This window comes from Trifolium pratense, linkage group LG5, assembly GCF_020283565.1.
Source record: "Trifolium pratense cultivar HEN17-A07 linkage group LG5, ARS_RC_1.1, whole genome shotgun sequence".
In the NCBI taxonomy this organism is placed as follows: domain Eukaryota; kingdom Viridiplantae; phylum Streptophyta; class Magnoliopsida; order Fabales; family Fabaceae; genus Trifolium; species Trifolium pratense.
Genome location: NC_060063.1, coordinates 6,198,160 through 6,220,481, shown reverse-complemented (window position 1 = coordinate 6,220,481; position 22,322 = coordinate 6,198,160). Strand labels below are relative to the sequence as shown.

The following is a 22,322-nucleotide window of genomic DNA, read 5'->3' as shown; positions in this document are numbered from 1 at the left end:
GTAAAATTAATGAATACAGACTATATTATTGTCTAGATTCATTAATTTTACTATGAATCTAAAAAGCAAAGTCGATTTTCTTATATATAGGACCGAAGAAGTATTCAACATTTATATATAAACCACCAAAAACAGTGTTACTGCATTCCATGTACTTTATTCACATCTCTCACATCATCAGCATATATATATTATTTTACCTACCTAGGTTTCATCATAATCTTAAAAGAAAAGATAAAACAAAGCATTTTTTTTCTTATTTTCTTTCTTCCACATTGGAATGGAAGATCAAGAACAAAAACAACATGCTCAGTCTCAAAGTTCCAATACTAATAATCCAAACAACATTGAAAGGAGTGAAACTGTGAGATCAAGATGGACACCAAAACCTGAACAAATCCTTATACTTGAGTCCATCTTTAATAGTGGAATGGTTAATCCACCAAAAGATGAAACCATTAGAATAAGAAAACTTCTTGAGAAATTTGGACCTGTTGGTGATGCTAATGTTTTTTATTGGTTTCAAAATCGCCGCTCTCGCTCTCGTCGCCGTCAAAGGCAGATGCAGGCCGCCTCTCAACTAAGCGGTGGCAGTGCAAATCCATATCACCAATACCAGTGCAGCACCAACAGTGCTAACACTCTGTCTCTTGGTGCTGCTGTTGGTTTTGGTGGTTTCACTAATTTCACTATGAATTCTTCATCTTGTAATTCATCTTATAATAATAACTTTTCGGGTTCTTCTTCATCATGTGGTGTTGGTGTCGGTCTTGGCATCGGTGTTGGTGGTGGCAGTAACGGTGGCGGAGAAGAAGGATCTGGTGGTTTGTTCTTAGGCCCTACTCCAAATAATTTCCCTGAAATTGATCATACTTCAGCTGCTTCTTCAGTTTTGTACCCTACAAATCTCAACTTGCACTCAGGTATTTATAAAAGATTACTGTAATGTATTGCATGGATGTGTTATAATTCTCAGATTATTTAGCTTTTAGCATGAAGAAAATTAATTTTTTTTTCTACTACTATTTCATTTTAGTAATTTTTTTTTTTTATTTATGAACAAATCAAATAGAGTTGAAAGGAGTACTCAAATCTATGTCTGAATTAATTTGATAAAATTTCTTCCAAAAAAGTATTATCATCTTAACAAAAACATTTCTGACATGAATGAATTTGTTAAAATTTCTCCCAAAATAATTTTACCTTCTTAACAAAACCTCTTTTAAAATAATGGTGATATTTTTCAACTTTGTCTCAAGACAAAACTTAAACCCCTTTTTAAGGAAAAAAATGAGTACTAGAATCTGTATTACTTTTATAAACATAAATTAATTTAATACTTATGCCCAGATATTTGTCTCTTTTAAATATATATTTTTTGTTTAATATTAGACTGATTATTATAATAAACTCTAAAAAAATTAGAACTTTATTAAATCTTTTGACAAGAGTTATAGTAGATTCAGATTGACATATTTTTTTAATGAATTTTTTATTTTTGGTTTATAGTTAGTTCTGAATCTTTGATGGTGATGGATGAATTAATAAAGTATAAAGCCTTTTGGTGTTTTGAATCATTTCCAGAAAAACTTGAGTTCACTTTTCTTGTTTCAGTTTCTTTTCTTCCTTTTTATTCTCACGTCGCATTCTTTGCTGGGTTTCATCCAAAATTTATTCCTTAATTAAAAAAAATTCTAAACCCTAAATTATTTTATTTTCTTTTCATTTTGCTAATTATTTCTTATACTCTTCTTTAGTCCATTAAATTGAACAAACATCATCTTAAATTCAAACATCGTTGTTCATATTTTACCAAATTAATTAAATTTTAATTTGCTATACCCTTCATTTTTTTGACTAATTTTTGCTATGAGATTTTGTGCCCTTCAATTTGGCTTCCCTAGACAAACCATGACAAAAGGAACCAATTTCTTTCCAGTAAAAGGGAGGTTACATATCAATTACATTTACGATAATGATTTTTTTTTTTTGAAAAAGCTAAAATGAGATATATTACCACAACAGCCTCCTCAGCATAAGATGTGTCAAGAGAGACTACATAAATTTACAAATAGTCATAGAAATTGAGATAATTAATATTGTGACAATTTTATTAACTAAGTTATTGAGTTTAAGTTGTTAATGAGTTTCAATTATTGCCATGTTTTTTTTAAATTGCAAAATATATTATATTCCCATTGGAAAAAAATGTTGATGATGGTGTTCATTAATGCAAATTTTAATGATTTATTTTGTGTTTATAACAATCCATTGATGCTTTAATTTATTTATTTTTTATTAATTTTGTTGGGGGAACAGGATTTGGGGTGAGTAATGTTTCAGATGTGATCATAGTGTTCATCAATGGGGTTCCAACAGAAGTTCCAAGGGGTGCAATTGACATGAAAACAATGTTTGGTGAAGATGTTATGTTAATTCATTCCTCTGGAGTCTCAGTTCCAACCAATGAATTTGGTTTCTTGATGCAAAGCTTGCAGAATGGTGAAAGCTACTATCTGGTAATTAATTAACACTTTGCATATATTCATAAACGCATCATTAGATGCTTTTGCAAGCATGCTAATGGAACATTACACCCGTAGAAAAAACGAAAGATCCACTAGGAAAGAGAAATTAAGAGTATCTCCTCTAAACATTGTATTATTACGCATGCACCACTTATAAACAAAAAGTATGCTGACTTCACTGAATAAGTTTAAAATATCAGTCGGTGTGACCGCGTAGAATTTAATTGTGTCCTTGTTTTTGGCCGTCCATCATCAAGTGTTATTGTCACTATATTACTCTCTCCGTATCATTTTATTTGACATTTTAAAGATTAAAAATACATTCATATTTTAGATTTCGACATAATATTAATTATATAATTTTCTAATATATTTTTTTCTCTCATGTAATTTGGTTCTTTAAATCTAAATAAAATTTTCTTCAAAAATTGTGTATGTGTTTTTGTTTCAGGTTTCAAAGCAAACCCAACCATGAACAAATGAACAAGTAGCACAGCAATGGACAAAAGGAAGCTATCATTATATGTTTCTTCTATATATTAATAATTACATTCTATCTTCTTTTTTTTTCATTGGTCTCTTAATCTTTAATATGTGGTTCAAATATTAGAGATCTATTATATATATAATTATAGAAGTCTATATCTATATTTATTTATAAACAATTATAAATTTAAATGAAATTAGCAAATGTATATTTTTATTTTTATCTATTTCTTAATGTCACTCAATTAATGGGTAAGCTCTATTGAAAAGAAAGAAATAACAGGTTGTTCGTTCAAAAACAATTACTTCTGAGATGTTGTTTGAGAAGATAAATATATTGTTTGGTGGTGGTTGAAGTTACGTAAACAAGATTTATTTATTTGTTAAATATATGGTGGTCTAATTCTTTGTCTTTTTTTAGAGATTAACTATGGGAAAGGCGTTGATTTTGTGGTGTTTTTTCCTTTCTATTTTGATGAGAACTCTTTTTGTTAGGCATACCTTCTACTTAATATATTTTATTATATTTCAGTTGCTTCTTAAAAAAACATACCTTTTTTCTCTAATCAAGTAGTATCATAAGGCACAATAACCCCAATATTGTGCTAAATTGCTAATCAAGCCTCATATAAAATGTATATTACATTTTGTGGCCGGGTTATCTATGGATGTGGATTAGCTACTATAGTTATTTCACACATATGTACGCAGTAATTAATGTCGACCGTTAATTTTTTATCTAATAGTCCAGTGCAGATTTGACAGTTTGATACTTTAATCAATCTCGACCCTAATTACTTTTTTATCATACGGTCCAAATCAGTTACTGCATGACGCAGTAACTACCCTAGCTAAATCCAAACCCTGGCAAATCTAGCTTTGTGTGCTTGGTTTGTTGGTTGTCTAGTTCTTGTTGCTCTTTCGCAAGAGATTTTGCTTATGAGCGAAAAAGATAGGTGATGTTGTTTCGACCGGTTATACTTTTTTCGTTGTTGTCTATTTCACTAGTGTACTCCTTACCTTTGCTACCTCATTATTTTTTGTTTTAAATAACAGATGTGTCCCTATATGTATGCACGTTTTTTGTTTTTGACCCTGTATCGATTTTTTTTATAAAAAATTCTCTGAATGTTCAAATACTTTTGTTATTGGTCCCTGATGTTAGTAACTATTATAAAAAAAACTGATGTGACTAGTAGAGTTACATGTGACACTTTGATCATGACGTGGCAAATTAATGATTAAGTGGCAAAAATCTGAGTTGAGTCATTTATATAGAAGGACCAAAACCAAAGAACCCCAAAATTTTCAAATTACATCTTTCTTCTTCCTCTTCCTAAAAGCTTATTTTCATCATCTCTTCGTTTCCTTTTTAATACTCTCTCTTCTTAAAACAAAAATCCCTGGAAACTTCAATCCAAAAAATAATTTGGCATTCTTTTTTATTTTTTTTGGATAAATTTTTTGTTACAACTTTTATATATTTATCATCTTTCAATCAACCTCACCCCAACCAAATTCCAGATTTCGCCCACCTCCAAACCACAAACAACATTAACTTGAACAACATATTTAATTAAAAAAACCAAAAATCTTCTTCACCTTCATCACTTAAATTTTCAACTCAAAATTTTATCAAAAACAACAAAACTTATCTTTAGTCAAAAAAAAAAAAAAAAAACAACAACAACAAAACTTATCGCTTTTTGGTACAAAAACTTATCTCTTTTCTTACTAGAAGCTAATAAACACAAATTTATTCTTTGACACGGAAACACATTTAAAAATAATTTTATATATGATATTTTTAACATGTTTGAAAAAAAAAAAACTTTCAAAAGTTTAAGTATTTAATAATAATTAAACAATTTTAGTTTTAGTGGAGACTAAAAATATGTCCAATTTTTTTTATAACATAATAAAAATATTTATTATGTAAAGAATAAATTTAAATGGTTATTATTATAAGAATAAAAATATATTTTTCTATTATAAAATCCCTTTCCATACTAGCTTGTTAGTTTGCTCTAGAAAACTTCCTTTTCTGTCACCAATTGGATGGCTCTACTACTACTACTAGACATGAAGGAGAATACTTCTTGTACCTTTTTATTTTTCTGAATTTTCTCTTGTACTGTTTTTCTTTTTATATTTGTCATTAAAAAAAAACTACTGGACATGAAGGGGAAAAAACTCAATAGCTAGACACGTGAGAAAAAGAGTCATCGGGATTAGAATAGGTTTTTGGAAGAGTCATCAGGATTAGAATAGGTTATTGGAAGAGTCATCAGTGTAAAATAGTTTTACACATACATCCAATGAAAATTCACCAATTTGCCACATCACCCCACTCATGTATGGTTATTGTGAAATTACTTATATGACATGGAAGATTGGTGATTTCTTATTGGTTGTTAGTGTAAAACTATTTTACACCGACAATGTATGTCCTTTAAGCTCTTATAGCTCACTTATCAAAAAGGAAGATTACATGGAGTAAATTTCAAGGTTCAAAGAGCGCTAACAAAGATACTTATAGATTACCAATCAAAAACATCTTAATTACACCGGTAGCGGGAGTAGAACCCTCATAGAAACATTGCTAACTCCATTTTGACTATCATTCTTCATCTTCTACAAATCTATTAATATTAATTTCTTGAAGTTACATTTTGAAGTTACCTCATTTCTTGATGAGATCACCATGTCAGAAATAAATACTTAGTGAATAGAAGAAGATTTTGTTAACTTATAAAACACTTGAAAACAAGTACAAGTACGTAGATTCCTGGGTAGATTTCTGGAACAGAGAATACAAAACTCAAAGAATAATTTTTACAAATTTGGTCCCCACACCGACCAATATAACCAATGCAAATCAGAGGGATGTTTGTAACAAATTTTCTTGGATTCTTTTGAATTTTATTATAATTATAACAAAATAACAATAATAATTTCAATTTTAACAATATAAATATTTGAGAGGCACACTAACATAGAAATACCATGTGAGATACATAAGTTTTATTGGTTGGCATGTTAATTAAATATTGCATTTGCATCTTATGATAGATTCTGTGATGAGACATATTTTGTTGTGAATATTATTTTAATGAGTTTGAGGATTATTGATTTTGTTGACTAGGGAACAAGTTAGGCATCCATTTTGAAAAATGAGAATTCCAATATGGGTTATGTTGGTTTTTTCAATTTGAGCTCATGATTAATTTCAAGGGTATAAAGTTGAGATTAGTATAATTTTACTCTTAAATCCAGCTGGGATTTTACTTTGTTTCTTGTGAAATGTGAAACTTAGATATCGGATATATTCAATTATACTCATTTTATTTTAAAATGAATGATTTATTTAATCATTTTATACTTTATTTTTCGATTAAAAAATCTAGTAATTAGACTGACACACATTATATACTTTTTTACTTCGGATTTTAAATTAATATCTATGATAACCATAAACTGGACTACACTTACATGATACAATTTTATACATCCTTAAATTACACAAATGCAAATTAGCTATCGGCAACTTTTTACACATGTCAATCAAATCAGTCATAAAACTCAAAAAATTTATGTGAACATTGAAAAAAAAATTTAGCTTCTTTTAGCATTTCACTTGAATTAGCCAATCACAACCATTTGTTGGAGTGGATTTGATTAATTTACGGCCCAATATGTAAAGCCCAAACATAAATTCAAAAATAAAAAACTTGTGTAGAAGGGATTTCGTTCCGTTACTTTCATTACTTCTACGTTTTTTCCTTCTTTGGGTTAACAAAGGCTATTAAAAAATTTCAAAAACTTCTACGAGCCACTAATTTATGCAAAGTCTATCTCTTCATAAGTCTCACGGGTTTGAATTCAAACCTAAACCCTTCCACCTATTTCAATCTTTCCTCTATTTTCTGCTTAATTTTACTTTGTTTTTCATGAACCATTCTTCAATGTGCAAAACATCTAATTTCAATGATATATTGATCTGTGGGTTTTCAGATGTCAATCAAATTTATGAGGATTGAATCCATGCTTCAAGTAATACTCCAACATATTCAAATTCTCTCCTCAAAACCCTAAGGTAATTTGATGTTTTGAATTGCCCCACCTAAATTTCAATAGTTTTATTCATTGTGTATTATTTCTAGGGTATGGATTGTTCCTATATAAAGGGAGGTTTGGTCACTGTGAAAATTGCATCGTAGCAAACAATTTGCTTGCCTTTCTTCCCAATAAAAATCATGCAGGGTTATGTTGGGCACTCGATTTAACAGAACGTCACACCCTCAGGGCCCATCACGGTCATCATGTATACAATGAGATGCATGAACATATGATTCTCCATATATGCTAATGCAACATCTTACATATCAATCAAAATATGTAATGACGACCACATGACAATTATACATCATTTACCAACAAGATATTCAATCAAGTACGTGCATCTAATATTTTTCATAATATTTAATCCAATAATTCATATTGATAATAGTCTCCAATGTGGATAATAGTCTTAACCTTTTAAAATATTAAGCCATTTCAAAATAATAAATGCTCCAACATTTTTAACTTCCCAAAGTTTCTTTAAAGTTTGTCAAAATGATATGTTGTTACTTTTTAGAAAATTTTGACAATCTCCTTTTTGTGTATACGTTGTTAATCCAAACCTCAGGTTCAGATAGTTTACACAATGTCATAGACAAAAATATGTTTTTATCAACTGCCCTTCAGGTATTCCGTTTCAGTCATCAAAAAATATTTTCAATTTAAAAAACGACATTAAAACAGTTTCAAAATTAAAACGAGTATAACTCTGTGAACCTTTGTTCAATCATAGCAAACCATATGTCAATTTTTATCGTTTCAAAAAGGCAGATCTAATGGTTAACAAGAGCTAATCATTTTCTTTTGAAGATCCAACATTATAGTTTCTCATTCTAGATTTTTTTCTAAGCCAAATATAAAAGTTACTATTAAACCCTAAAAATTCTTTCCCCCACACTCACACACACATAAAATAATAATAATAATAATAATAATAATAATAATAATAATAATAATAATAATAATAATAAACTTGAAAAATATTAGACATTTTGTGATTAGCACATCACTTAGCTCGGTTTCCACATTCGCTCTTAAAAGACTCCTATCTCGCATGCCGATAAATTTTACTAAAACAAAAAAATATAAACATAAATAAGCTTATATAGCTCTGTCAAAATTATTATCCGACTGATTTTCTGTTCCTTAACTTTTAAAAATATAGTGGGATCAAATTCTCACTCTAGTTGATATATAAAATTGTCTGTTTGAATTTTGACGGTAATCTGAGACTGTAAAATTTTAAACAAGAAGTATATCCGTTTTGTCAAAAATAAAAGAAACATATTTTTTAAATTAATCTAACGCGGCAGGTACATTTCTATAAACATTTAAAAGTTAAACTAAGATGCAGGCACAAACTCATTTAAAATTTTTGTCAAACAGACAATTAAACAGCAGCCAGGCAGATAAAAACAAATAGAAAAATACTATTTAATATTTCTAAATTTTAAATTTTTGCTACTCTAATTCTACATGTCTTTAATTTTAATTTTAATTTTAATTTTAATTTGTGACATGTTTAGATGTTTTTATGTAGAACTAATTTTAATTTTAAACTAAAATTTGAAAATTTATCTCTACAATTAAATTTTAACTTCAAAATTTTTGTTCAACTAACTTTTACATTTACTTGAACATAAATAACATTACATTTATCTTATTTGTAATCAAAATAAATTTTATTTTATATAATAAACTCATTCAAATTATTTTTTTACATCGAAAAATCAAACACACTTATTAGTGAATGCATATAGAACCCACAATGAAATCACACCTTCCCTCTTCAGTTTTCCACAATACACTTTTCTTCCTTTGAGCTTAAGATTATTACATCAACAAAATTTCCCTATGTATCACCCACTCCAAGAAAATCAATAAATGACACCTTAATCGTACCTCTCACATTTTCACTTTCCCCCAATACATTATTCCTAATTGTTGCAACTGACTTTGCTAAAGCTTCTGAATTTGAATATGAATAATTGAATTGGTTCACACTCTTAGGCTTTCCCATATCATAGCCAAAATCTCCCGCTTCCTCCTTCCTTTCTCCAGGTAAACCTAAAAAATGCACATTCACAAAAAACATTAACCATATGATCAAATGTCTAATAAATTAATATACCATAAATTAGGTCATCAGAGAAAATAAATAAATAAAAGGTTGAATTTTAAGATTTTAAATCACAATAGTAATAAGAGCCAAGATATTTAACATTAGAGAATCGTTGCCAGACGAGCCCTATCCAGATTGTTGACGCAACTCTTTATTTTTTTTGACAATGACGCAACTCTTTAATTAAATTAATATAACACACGCAATATAAATTAAGACATGATAAAACACCAAAAAGAAAAACGTAAAGGCAATTTAAAGGTATTAAATGAAAATTGTCGTCGAACACAGTCTATCCTTTCTCAATCAAAATCGCATAGTTTTTTTTTTTTTGAAGCAAAAATCACATGGATTTGAAAAACTCTAATATTGCGATCCAGATCGCTGTCGCAGCCCTTTACATAAAATTATTTAATAAGCCAAATTCAAGGATTCAAAACATACCCATTTGTGAAATATAGGCTTGATAATTAAATAAAGGCCTACCAAAAAGCCTGAGAGTAGTGCAAGCTGAATTAGATACATCAATGGTACTAGTGATTGATTCACTTGCTACAAATGTTGGCTTTCTCTTTCTAGAAAAATCTGATGATTTCTCCCTTTTCCTCCTAGCCATCATAATATTAAAATGATTCTTAACTGCATTGTCTGTCCTTCCATGAAATAGGTTACAAATGATTGTCCATTTGTTGGCAAAAAAATTTTGAGCAGCCAAGAGCTTCACCTCTTCCTCTTCACTAAAACATCTTCTATTAATCTTAGGATCTAGTTGATTACGCCATCTTAATCTGCAACTTTTCCCTGAAAAAGTACGTTAAATCACAAAAAAAAACTCTCAAGATATTCAATTTTTTTAAGGCAAAAAAAAAAATGGACAGAATCGATAGCCTGTAAAAGAAATTGATAACCTCGCACACCTACCAGTTACGCTAGACCCAAAAATAAAAATAATTAATAAAAACTAAAGAGAATTTTGATAAAAAAAAAATTTTCGCAAATTTAATAAATATAAAATTAAAAAGAATTTCAATCAAATACAATAATCTTTTTTCTATTTTAATACCTGATCTTCCATGAAAATGTTTAGCAATGTTGTTCCAATTGTAAGGACCAAAATCTTTAACAAGTTTTATAAGCTTATCATCTTCTACTGGTGTCCAATGACCTCTAATAAAAAATTTATCGTTCCCAATTTTTTTTGTTTCCAAAGAAACATTTGTACCATCATTTTCCTCCTCATCAACTTTCAAAGACATATTTTTCTCCTCATCCCCAAAATATCCTTTATTCCCTTCAGTGTTTGTAACAAGTTTCTCATGAGAATTAGTCACTAAAGGTTTCAAAATATTAAAGGCTATTTCGGTATTTTCAGACATGTTGTTACCAACATGACCTAAAAGGGGTGTAGAGGATGAAGATGGAACTTGAGATAAAGGCAAAACATTCAAGTCGAAAGAGAAACCATGGCCATCATTGTTCAAGTTTAGTGAACTCATAGTGAAAAAGAATAAGATATTGAAAAAAATAATCAAAGGATAAGAAAATCATAGGCAAAGATTTTCAATGGTACTATAAAATCTCTGTCTTAAATCCTTGGACAAGTCATACTAGAGGGAGATGAGAGAAACAATTTTTGTTATGTTATCTTCATTTCCTACAAACTTAAGAAAAGAGAGAAAAAGAGTGAGGAAAGAGTAGACCCCACATGATTTTGTTTACTATTTTTGTTTATGTCATGACTTGGGTAGGGTCTATCTCCCCTTTTATAGATCTTCATTTGTGCATAAATTCTAATTCAACTGACAAAAAATTGCTGAAATTGTTAGGGCATACGCTATGACATGTCTTCGAATCCTAACTCCCTTATTTGTGTGTGTCAGTCGTTTATGATGATTTTGTCATTTCTTTTATGCATCCAAAAGAAAAAAATAGAAAATATGTTCACTTATGAAATTTTGGATTGATGAATTTGTTATTATTTAATATGTTTTATATTTTTTTTTGGATAAATCAGGTATCATATACACGCAATTGCAGAGACTAATATATCGAGTCTTGTTGGATCGAACGAAAGACCTTAATTAAATTATAAAAGACTCGCAACATCACATCTACGTACAAGTATTATTTATTAAAATTTAAGAATTGGACGCCAATGACGTATTTATGATCACGACGACACGCTTTAACCCTGCATTCACTCAAAAGCTCAAAGTAGTAGCTTCAATAATATCACACGGGCGTTCACGCATGTTCAACACATATCAAGCCCCCAAAATTTTAAGGTTACATTTAAGAAAAATAAGACGGTAAAAAAAAGTATAAATGTGGCATATTTATATATGTACCTTTTAGATCAATTTGATAATAAGAATGAGTTAGAGCATTCACAATTTCTATATTTAACTCAAACTATATAGACATATTTGTATCTATATTTAAAAAACTATTTTTTTTTAATGACCAATATTATAATATGCTAATTTGTTAGTTTATATTTAAAGATGAAAATCAAAACCTTATTACTTCATGAAGTAATAACCTTATTGTTTAGAGAACTTATGATATCACCTATCAAACTATAGACGCACTAAGTTCCACAATAAAAAAATATAATATTTGAGTCAATCCTATTTTTGGCATCAATTAAAACCAAATGAGAATATACGTGCAGTTACAATTCTGATTCTAATTTTTACGATGAAGTTGATGAGATATTTTTTGAAATTTCTAGAGAAAAACATATTATTGTCATTAAAAAAATAACCAGCGATAAGTTACTAGGTTTCGTCTAGTGGTGAGGGGTTTGGGTAGTACGTTATGTTAAGGCAAATGGAACTCTCTTCTTTCATTGATAATGTGTAAGGCCTTATATAGCCAATGCCTAAGATGTACAAGGTAGTTACAACAAACTAACTAACACAAATAGATGACTTGGGCCTTAAGTAACTGCACATGCGCGCTAGGTACAAAGGTCAAGCAAGCCAAACACAATCACTAGGCCTAACCATGAGTATTATACATACAATGATTAACACATATCTAACATAACCTCTCCTAAACTGAACTACATCACAGATTCAGTTTACATCTTCAAGTTTGCATACTCCAAGTAAATCTCTAAATCTGCAAAATTTCTCAAGTGTCAGTGCCTTAGTCATGATGTCTGCAATTTGCTCAAAGGATGAGCAATGCAGTAACTGAATCTTCCCATCCTTGGTCAGGTCTCTGAGGAAATGAAACTTAACATCTATATGTTTACTTCTTCCATGCATCACTAGATTCTTTGACAGCTTAATTGTGGAGCTATTATCACAATATAGGGTGATGCATTCTTCCTTTCTAATACTGATGTGATCAAGTATTCTAGCCAACCAGATAGCTTGGCAGGCACAGTTAGCTGCTGCTATGAATTCAGCTTCAGTTGTGGAGAGAGTGACATTTGGTTGCTTTTTTTAGGACCATGACACTGCTTTTGAGCCAACCATGAACACATACCCTGATGTACTTTTTTGTCATCTAGATCTCCTGCATAATATGAGTCTGACCAACCAGTAAGCTCATCACACTATAGGTCCTGGGTTCGATCCCCAGTCATTGTAAACCAAATAAAAAAAACCAGCGATGCTCAAAGTCTGTCAAGAAGTTTCAAAACTTTACAAAACATTATAAAACTACTCTTGATAGAACTAAAACTCTCAGTGATGAAGTTGAAAGTCTAAATGAAGAACTTCAGAGACTAAACCTTTAAACAACTCTCTGAAAGACTTTCAGCCTCTATGCAGATGTAATCCTGAAAAATACGATAGTGCTTTTCAAGAATTTCTATCTAACAATATTGACATAAGTAACACGACTTCTATAAATTTATGGTGTAAACAGAACCAAGAATGATGGTTTTAGTTATGTAGAAGATGAACCTGAGAATTGTTGGATATTTTGATCTTAATAATTTATTTTAAAGTTATTTTAATATTATATAATTATCATTATTATTATTAATAATGATTTGTTAAATGTGGCTATAATTACTTGATCAATACACACATTTTTTCTGTTAATATCTTACCCAATTATTCCTACTTAATAAGATTAATTATTTAATTGATAAAAATGTTTTTTTGGTAATCTTAAGTGATGGTATCCTTCAATGGAAAAATACAGTTTTGAGCATGAGCCACTTTTATTCTTTCTTATAAAATATAAAATTGAGTGTTATCTTCCTGGATTACATCACCAGTGTCTAATAACGTCTTGTTAGTTCTGTCACCTCGGATATGATTCATATCCGAGAAGGACCTGTTAAATACTGAGGGATTTGCGCTTATGAGGCGATAAATCCTTAAGGATAGTGCGATCAGCACGCCTCAGGTATGGTATCACGATTTTGTATTTTGCAAGTATCTTTATTTGTGACCCGGTGGTTGTTTACTATGCGGATGACATCAAACTATTACACCCACAAGAGATAAGTTTTTATGAACTCTATTTTATTTTATTATGATTCATATATGTTTGATTGGTTAAATTTATATGTGATCTATTATTCTGATTATGTCCAATTTTTACAACAATCTTAAAGATTTATCTCTATTGAATGTTTAATTTTCATTGTGACCTAGATCAGATATCAACGTTCACAATTCAATTTTGATAAAGCAAGGGTATCATAGATATTACCCACATGATCGAAGAACTTAGAGCTATACGATGAAGTCTCTTAAACGAAGACGTAAAAGCCGCAAATGATTAATGTACGGAGCTAACAAATACTCAGCTAACAATCACTATTATTTCTTCAAAGAATTTCGTTTGGCTGAAGTTTATTTTCACACGCATGGCTTGGGTCATCATAATATAGAATAGTGATGCGTGCTGATTCCACGGTGTCGGGCCAAACTTATAAAGTTGGACTGCCCTGACTAGTGACCCGACAATATCTTACTAGAGTGTGTATGTAATGAGAAATTGTTTTTTCCTACCCCAACAATTATTCCTTTACCCCAACATATTTTTCAATATGCTCATTTTACCCTTATCAAATTTTAGTATATTTTAATATTTTTTACTTTATCGTTTTATAACTTTTTCGGTAGACTGGTCATACCTGCGAAACACCGTTCCGGTACTTTTTTTTTTTTCGGTATGTTAATTTTACCAGAACACTTTTCACTTTTCAAAGTGTTCCGGTCTGGGAAGAAATTATGAATTGTTACCGGAACACTTTTTTAAAAGTGTTCCGGTTTGTATCATATGCATAATTTTTATACTACATACCGGAACACTTTTAAAAAGTGCTCAGGTATTATACAAAGGGTTCCCGTATGATTTAGAAACAGTTGGACTTGTACCATAGGAAGAAAAAGTGCATATATAAGAAAAGGAAAATGCCGTGTAGTTTTTCTTTACTGTCATCCACTTATCTGAACATATCCCCTTTATTTATATGTATTTTTATGTCGACAGTGGTACATCACCGCTTCCATTATCGACCTGCAACTTGTTCCCTTTGAAAACCTTAATGGAAAAATTACTAAGTTGTTCACAATCTCTGACCTTGCGCCGCCTCCTGTATATGACACGCAGCTTTCTTGTAGCTTACAACAGGCGTTTCTAGTACATATCTTCCTCGAATGGAAAAATGTATCACTTTCTCAAAAAAAAAAAAAAAAAAACGTATCCAAATTGCAAAGTCATTTCATGCGACTAATTTGAAGTTGTGTTTGGATCCCTGCTCTTGTCGTTATTCTGGTGAAAAATTCACTTGGCAGATGGATACATGGAATTACAAATTCTCCTCCTTCACGTCGGCAAAGTTCAACTCCCCGTTGGAATTACGCCCTTCTCCTCTGCCCGTAGTCACCACTGCCTCGTAGCTCTCCTTGGATCCAAAAATAGTATTTAACCTGAGTAATTTCTCATCCTAAACACGAGCTCACAAAAGCTAGGTATGTGAAAGATTTTATGAATACATTTTTTAATAGAAAAACAACACATAAGTTGATAAAGTACTTGTATAATACCAGAACACTTTTCAAAAGTGTTTGAAGGTGTGAAAACACAAAAAGGGGAGGGTTGAATTGTGTTTTAGTCAAGTTTAAAACTTTTTCAAGTTCTTAACTTAACTACAACAGCAGCGGATAAATAACACAATAAAACAAGTTAAGAGAGAGAGAGAGATCACACAAGCAATTTATACTGGTTCCTCTCACAAAACGAGAGTAGTCCAGTCCCCTTGCACTTCCAAGGGATTTCACTATAATCACACAAGATTACAACTGCTCAAGCACACAAGCAAGAGACTTCTCAACACTGCTCAAGCACACAAGCTTAAGACTTCACACTTAAGCACACAAGCTTAAGTTACCTCAAGTACTAAATATAATAAAGTAATGGAAAGAATACAACAGCTCTTAGTCAGAACCTAGAAGAACAAATACTAAATATTTGAACTAAAAGTGCAACAACACAGTTCAGAGGTTCAGAGCTTTGTATGAGGAATTCAGAGTTTGTTCGTGCGTGTTAATAATCCTTGATCTCTATATTTTTATATACAACTGATTCCTTTAGTATATATATACGACTAGAAAAGAGTCGTTGCAAAGATGACCGTTGAAGTTGATAATCTTTTATCTTCAAGCAGCCTGTCTTGATGCAGTTTGGTTGTATCCAAAATTAAGTAAGAGTTTCAGGTACTTTGACTACTGCAGAGAAGACTTTCCTTATTCAGCTAACACAGCTGATGACCCACGTTCTCAAAAGAGAACAGACAGAAGGAGATTAGCTGTTCTGATCAGGCTTGAAAGGTCCTTTTCTTCATTGGTAGAAGAGTTGACTTGCAAAAGAGAATCTTTACAAACTTCAAGAAGATCATCAGAGTTTGATGAAGCTAAGACCTTAAGAAGTTCTGAAGACTTCATCGTCTGAAGAGTATAACTTCTGAGTCTCACAATCTTCTGATCGCTTACAAACTTCTGAAGTCCTTATCTTCTGATCATTAATCAGAGCTTAATTGAATCTAAGTCCTGCACACTTAAATTAAATTTTTAGTACTTCCACCTTAATAGATTTAGGGGCAAACATTTTTAAATCAATTTTGTTCCAACAATCTCCCCCTTTTTGATGATGACAAACATAAGTATTAATTGACAATTGTTGTTAAATTAACTTATCATGTTTCTCTTAGGTTTGTGAGGTTTGCAAGCTCCCCCTAAGATTGATACTCCTTAAAGCCTAAGCTTTAAGTTTTATCCATGATATTTTAATTTAGTATAAGATTAAGATAATTTGGAATAAAACAAATTTCATATCTTTCTTCAGAGTGAGAGGTTTGCAAGCTCTCCCCCTAAGTCTCATAAGGCTAAGTTAAAATTGCACTCTTAACTTATCCTTACTTATGAAATTTATTTCAGTTTCAACTAACTTAGTCTCCACATTGAAATACGTAAAACAACTTAAAAGTAACAACTTTTAACTTAATGGATAAGAGCGTGAGCGTGGTTTCAGCTTTGAAACTTATCACTTATCAATTAATGCGTAACTACTCCCCCTTTTGTCATTATCAAAAAGTAAAAAAAAAAATTAGATAACCAAGACAGTGAAAGAAGAAGAGTGGTTGTTACAAAGGTGAATTTATTTCAAAGACAAAGAACAACGCGCTAAAAAGTTTATAAAAGGTGAACGAGTTAACATACATTCTTCACATAAAAATAATAATAAACGAGTATCCAGAAAGATCAAGAAGAATGAGAAGATTTAGTTCACGTATCGCAGAGTTTCGAAGAAAGAAAGAAGAAGAAAAACGCGAAAAGGATGAGAAAGATAAAGAAGACGACAAGAAACCACAAGATGCGGAGATTATAATCATTTCATCAGATTCTGAAGCTGAAGAAAATGAAGATGATGCTGACTATGTTGAGTTCTTGGCTGGCTAATGCTATGTTCCAGAAGAAGAACAAGAAGAAGAAGAAGAGCAGAACCCAGATCCCATAGAAATTTCATCAGAGGATGCTGAAGAGAAATCTGAGATTTCTTCTGAGTATTATCCATCTGACTAGGATTAGGTCGTCTTTTTCTTTTTACCAATGTACTCAACATTGTTAGATCATTAATAAAAAAAATTTCTTTTAAATTCATCTTGTGTCCTTATGTGCTTGTTTATAAGAGTAAACATCACACAACAACCAAAATATATCAAACCAAAAAAATTGAAAATTAAAATAAGATTGTTCAGAAGATAAAAGCATGAAAGACATAAAGTGCAAAGAATCCTAAGGTTTCTTGAGAAAGGCTAAGAGCTGGTCAAATTTGTCATTCAGAGACCCCACGTTGGAAACTAGACCATCCACTTTAGATTCCAGATTGAGGTGAGCTGTCCTTTGCCTTTCCAAACCTTCTTGTTGTTCCCTCAGAGCTTCTTGAAAAATCTGCAGCTGATCTGCAACCACAGGTGCTTGATCTGCAACCAAAGGTGCCTGTTTTTTATCAGAGGAGGGTTCACCTTCCTCTGGATAATCAATCATCAGAATATCAGCATCGGGATCATCCTCTTGGTTCTGCTCAGGGATTTCTTCAGCAAGTCTTGCAGCAGCTTCAGCCAGACGTTCATTTTCAATCCTTTGATCCTCAAGACTCTTGAAAAGCTTAGAATCCACCCAGCATTCCTTAAAAACAGACATATGCCTTGCAGTAGCAGCAATAGCAGCAAGCTTAGCACGCTCGTGCTCTTCATGGTTAAATCCAGTCAGTCGTTTCAAACTAGCTCTTGCTAAGCTGTCCTTCAGCAGATGTACCATATCCAAATCCCGTTGTCCAATCACAGTCTTGATCTCATCACCCATTGCATCCAGAGCTTTGCAGACTTTAGCCTTGATTAGTGACACCTCCATATCCACATCAGAGGGACACACCAAAAACTTGTCCTGAATATGGGATAACCTAAGTAAATCATCATACAGCTGATTGGAGAGGTTACCAAAAGGGTCAGAGGATGAGGGTGAGATATTGGGAATGGTAGAGAGTTTTGTTGGTTCATTAGCAGGGTTGTCAATGATAACAACTTCTGCTTCTGAAGGGTTAGGGGCACAAGTATGAATGCGTGGATGAAGATTGGGTTCAGGAGTTGATTCAGAGGAAGAGATGTCAGATGTTGATTCAGGATAAATGTGTTCAGGTGATGGTTCAGGAGGTTTGTGTTCAGGGGTTGGTTCAGGAGATTTATGTGGAGAGGGTTGTTTGGTGGGAGAGGTTTGTTCAGCAGTTGAAATATCTGGTTGAGGTTCAGATGGTGGAATGTCAGGTGATTGTTTTTGTGGTTGAGGTTGAGGTGACTTTGGTTTAGGAGGTGAGGAAGATTTGTGGGTTGCATGAGTAAGAGGCTGATTATTGAGGGGGTCAGGGCTCAGGTGTTTTTCTAGTTCAGAAAGAGGGTTATCAGAAGGTGAAATGTTGGGAAGAATAGTTCTAAGCGGTTTGGTAAACCCTATTCCAATTTCAGCTTCATTAAAGATGTACTTAGGAGACTTACCTTTGGGATCAGAAACTTGTTTCTGATGCATCCTAGTACTCAGAGTTTCTTCATCAGACTCAGTTTCTGAATCAGACTGAGATTCAGAAGAGTCATTATCTTCACTTTCTTCTTCATCATCAACAACAATAGGCTTCTTTGATGAAGTTGCAGCAGCTCTTCCAGACAAATCTTCATGTTTCCTTTTTGTTCTTTGCTCAGCAATAGCTTCTTCTACCTTAACCTTCTTCTGAGCCAGAAGATCTGGTTTTTCTTGTTCAGCTTTCCTCTTAGGTTTCCTCTTAGGATTATACATGTTTACAGGAGCTGGAGGGATCATACTCCTATCAACAGTATACCCTTCTTTTCTAAGAACTTCCAGATAATCTTGGATGATGTGCTCAGCATCCATTTCAGAGATTACTGGATAACCATCTACATACAAACGATCTTCAAGACTGGCTGTAAATTCTTGTGGAGGTTGAACCAACTTTGATGAGATGATGCGCATTTTGGTTAGAAAACTTGCATTCAGAATCTCAGGAGTGAACTTCTTTTCCACAAGTTCTGGATGGAATTTCTTCAGATTCTGAACAACATGACCTTGATAAAGAAGGTCTGAGAGTAATCTAGGATAAGCTATGGCTGTTTTCCTCTGAGATTTGCTTAAGAAGATTGCTTCACAGATCCTCTCAAAGAAATATTCTCCTAGATTCACTTTCATGCCTTTCAGAAGGAAGTAGATCAGATGACGATGAGTCCAGGAGATTGTATCAGTACCACCAACTCTTGGACTGATAGCAGCTAGTATGATCTTGAATAGCACTCTGCAGACATCAGTCAAACCCTTGACTTTACCCTTCAGTTTCAGATCTGTACATATCAGAGCCAGAAGATCATCTCTGTACCTTGTGTCCTTCTCAAAAACATCTAACTCTATCCCAGAGTTATCCAAGCCAAGCAAAGCGTTGAAATGAATAGGAGAGAAAGCCAGATTCATACCACAGATATTTGACCTAATCTGTTTTCCAGTGACCTAATCTGATTTCCAGTGAATTCCAGATTTACCTTTTAAACTAGGATTCCTTTCAATAGCAGCTAGTTCTTCCTGCTTAGCTTCAGCCTTATCAAAAACCTTAGCCTTCATCCAGAATTTCTTCAAGAGATCTGGGTAAATAGGACCATTAAGCATGTTGAAGTACTTATCCCAACCTTGAGTGGAGAAGTACTGTTTCACATCGAACCCATTTGCCTTCAAACTGTCAAAGTCTATCATCTTCTCAGAGAGAAAGATGAGCTCAGATTCTGGAAACTCCATTTCGTTCCCAACGATTTGAAGATTTCTAAACATGAACGGAGGAATCTTTGTTGTTGAAGAAGACGAAGAACCGGCCATGTTGGAGTTTAGGTAAGGGTAGGAACTAATGAGAGAGAAAGAAAATTTTGTTGAAGGTTTAGAGAGAAAAGAAAGTGTAGGTTGTGAAAGTGAGAAGTGTGCAAGTGTATTGTGTAAGTTTTATTTAAATGCACACAGTTAACACGAAAATAGCAAATTTGGGAAGTTACGCTAATTGACAGAAAGTTGAATACCAAAAATCATCATTAACCACCCACTACCTGACACACGTAGACCACGTGCAGAAATTTACTCGGTAACTGCTATTTTAATGGACAACTGTTCAGCAGCGAATACTAAACGTTTCCCACTTAAATAGTTCAGAGCCTCTGAGATATTTAAAATTCTCTATCAGAGTTAAGTACTTCAGAGCTTGTGTTTCAGATGTTCTGAATCATAAGTTCTGATATACATAACCTCTTACACTTTAATTGCCAAAAAAAAATTTTCATTCAGAGATTGAAAACATGTTCAGATGTTTCTTTATAAAATCAAATCTTTCAACAGGTAAGGCTTTAGTAAATATGTCAGCCCATTGATTTTCAGTATCAACAAACTTAATATCTATAATGCCTCTCTGAACATAATCTCTGATAAAATGGTGTTTGATTTCAATATGTTTGGCTCTAGAGTGTAAAATAGGATTTTTAGATAAATGAATGGCTGCAGTATTATCACAATATAAAGGAATATTGTGACTGCTTACCTGATAATCTTCTAACTGATATTTTAGCCAGAGTAGTTGTGTGCAACACTTAGCTGCTGAAATGTATTCTGCTTCTGCTGTAGACAAAGCTATAGTAGTTTGTCTCTTACTAGCCCAGGAGATAAGGTTTTCACCAACAAATTGACAATTGCCACTTGTGGATTTTCTTTCAATTTTATCTCCAGCATAGTCAGCATCACAGAATCCATTAAGCACATAATCATTGGATTTCTTATAGAGAAGTCCAAGATTAGTTGTTCCTTTCAGATACCTAAAGATTCTCTTTACAGCAGTAAGATGAGATTCTCTAGGATCTGACTGGAATCTTGCACATAAGCAAACACTGAATAAAATATCTGGCCTAGAGGCTGTCAGATAGAGTAAGGAACCAATCATACCTCTGTAGACCTTTTGATCTACTTTTCCTTCATCTTCTGACTTGCTCATGTTGGTAGTTGAATGCATAGGAGTGTTCATTATCTTGCAATCATCTAGGTTGAATTTCTTCAGAAGTTCCTTAGTATATTTTGATTGATGAACATAAGTTCCTTCCTTCTTCTGATTGATTTGAATTCCCAGAAAGAATTTTAATTCTCCCATCATGCTCATTTCAAATTCATCCTGCATTATCTTAGAAAAATTCTTGCACAAGGAAGCATTAGTTGAACCAAAGATAATATCATCAACATAAATTTGAATGATTAAAATGTCTTCTTTGGTTGTTTTTCTAAAGAGTGTGCAGTCAACCTTCCCTTTCTCAAAACCCTTTTCAAGAAGGAAATTACTGAGTCTATCATACCAAGCTCTTGGAGCTTGTTTCAGACCATACAGTGATTTCTTCAATTTGAAAACATGTTCTGGGTTTGAGACATCTTCAAAACCAGGAGGTTGCTTAACATACACTTCTTCAGAAATAAAACCATTTAAGAAGGCACTCTTAACATCCATCTGATACAAAGTTATTCCATGATTAACAGCATAGGATAGAAGTAACCTGATTGCTTCAAGTCTAGCAACTGGTGCAAAGGTTTCAGTATAGTCAATCCCCTCTTGCTGACTATAACCTTGCGCAACCAATCTAGCCTTGTTTCTTACCACTTCACCTTGTTCATTTAGCTTGTTTCTGAATACCCATTTTGTTCCAATAATGTTCTTGTGAGAAGGTTTGGGCACTAGAGTCCATACATCATTCCTTTGAAATTGATTCAGCTCTTCTTGCATTGTTACAATCCAAGCATCATCTTTTAGAGCTTCATCAATCTTTGAAGGTTCCATCATTGAGATAAGACCAACTAAAGATTCCTCATTTCTCAGTTGAGATCTTGTCTTCATTGGACTATCCTTGTTGCCTAAGATCAGTTCCTCTGGATGTGATGATTTGTATTTGAAAGTATTTCTTGGGGGCTCATCATCTTCAGACTCATCAACAACAGGTTCAGCAGTTGCTTCAGTTCTTT

At 32.3% G+C, this 22,322-nt stretch overlaps 2 protein-coding genes across 2 annotated transcripts; one reads left to right on the top strand and one right to left on the bottom strand.

The window, feature by feature from the left end:
• The first annotated feature begins 280 nt into the window (after window positions 1–280).
• On the top strand, window positions 281–3,003 carry LOC123885937 (WUSCHEL-related homeobox 11-like). Its single transcript, XM_045935273.1, has 3 exons — window positions 281–923; window positions 2,320–2,519; window positions 2,980–3,003. The coding sequence occupies exons 1-3, from the start codon at window positions 281–283 to the stop codon at window positions 3,001–3,003; spliced, it is 867 nt and encodes a 288-aa protein (XP_045791229.1).
• A 5,985-nt stretch (window positions 3,004–8,988) lies between these two features.
• LOC123885936 (transcription factor CSA-like) lies at window positions 8,989–10,639 on the bottom strand. Its single transcript, XM_045935272.1, has 3 exons — window positions 10,322–10,639; window positions 9,703–10,059; window positions 8,989–9,203 (listed from the first exon to the last, which is right to left on the bottom strand). Exons 1-3 carry the CDS (start codon window positions 10,632–10,634, stop codon window positions 8,989–8,991), a joined length of 885 nt encoding a protein of 294 aa, XP_045791228.1. The 5' UTR covers window positions 10,635–10,639.
• Window positions 10,640–22,322: the final 11,683 nt, after the last annotated feature.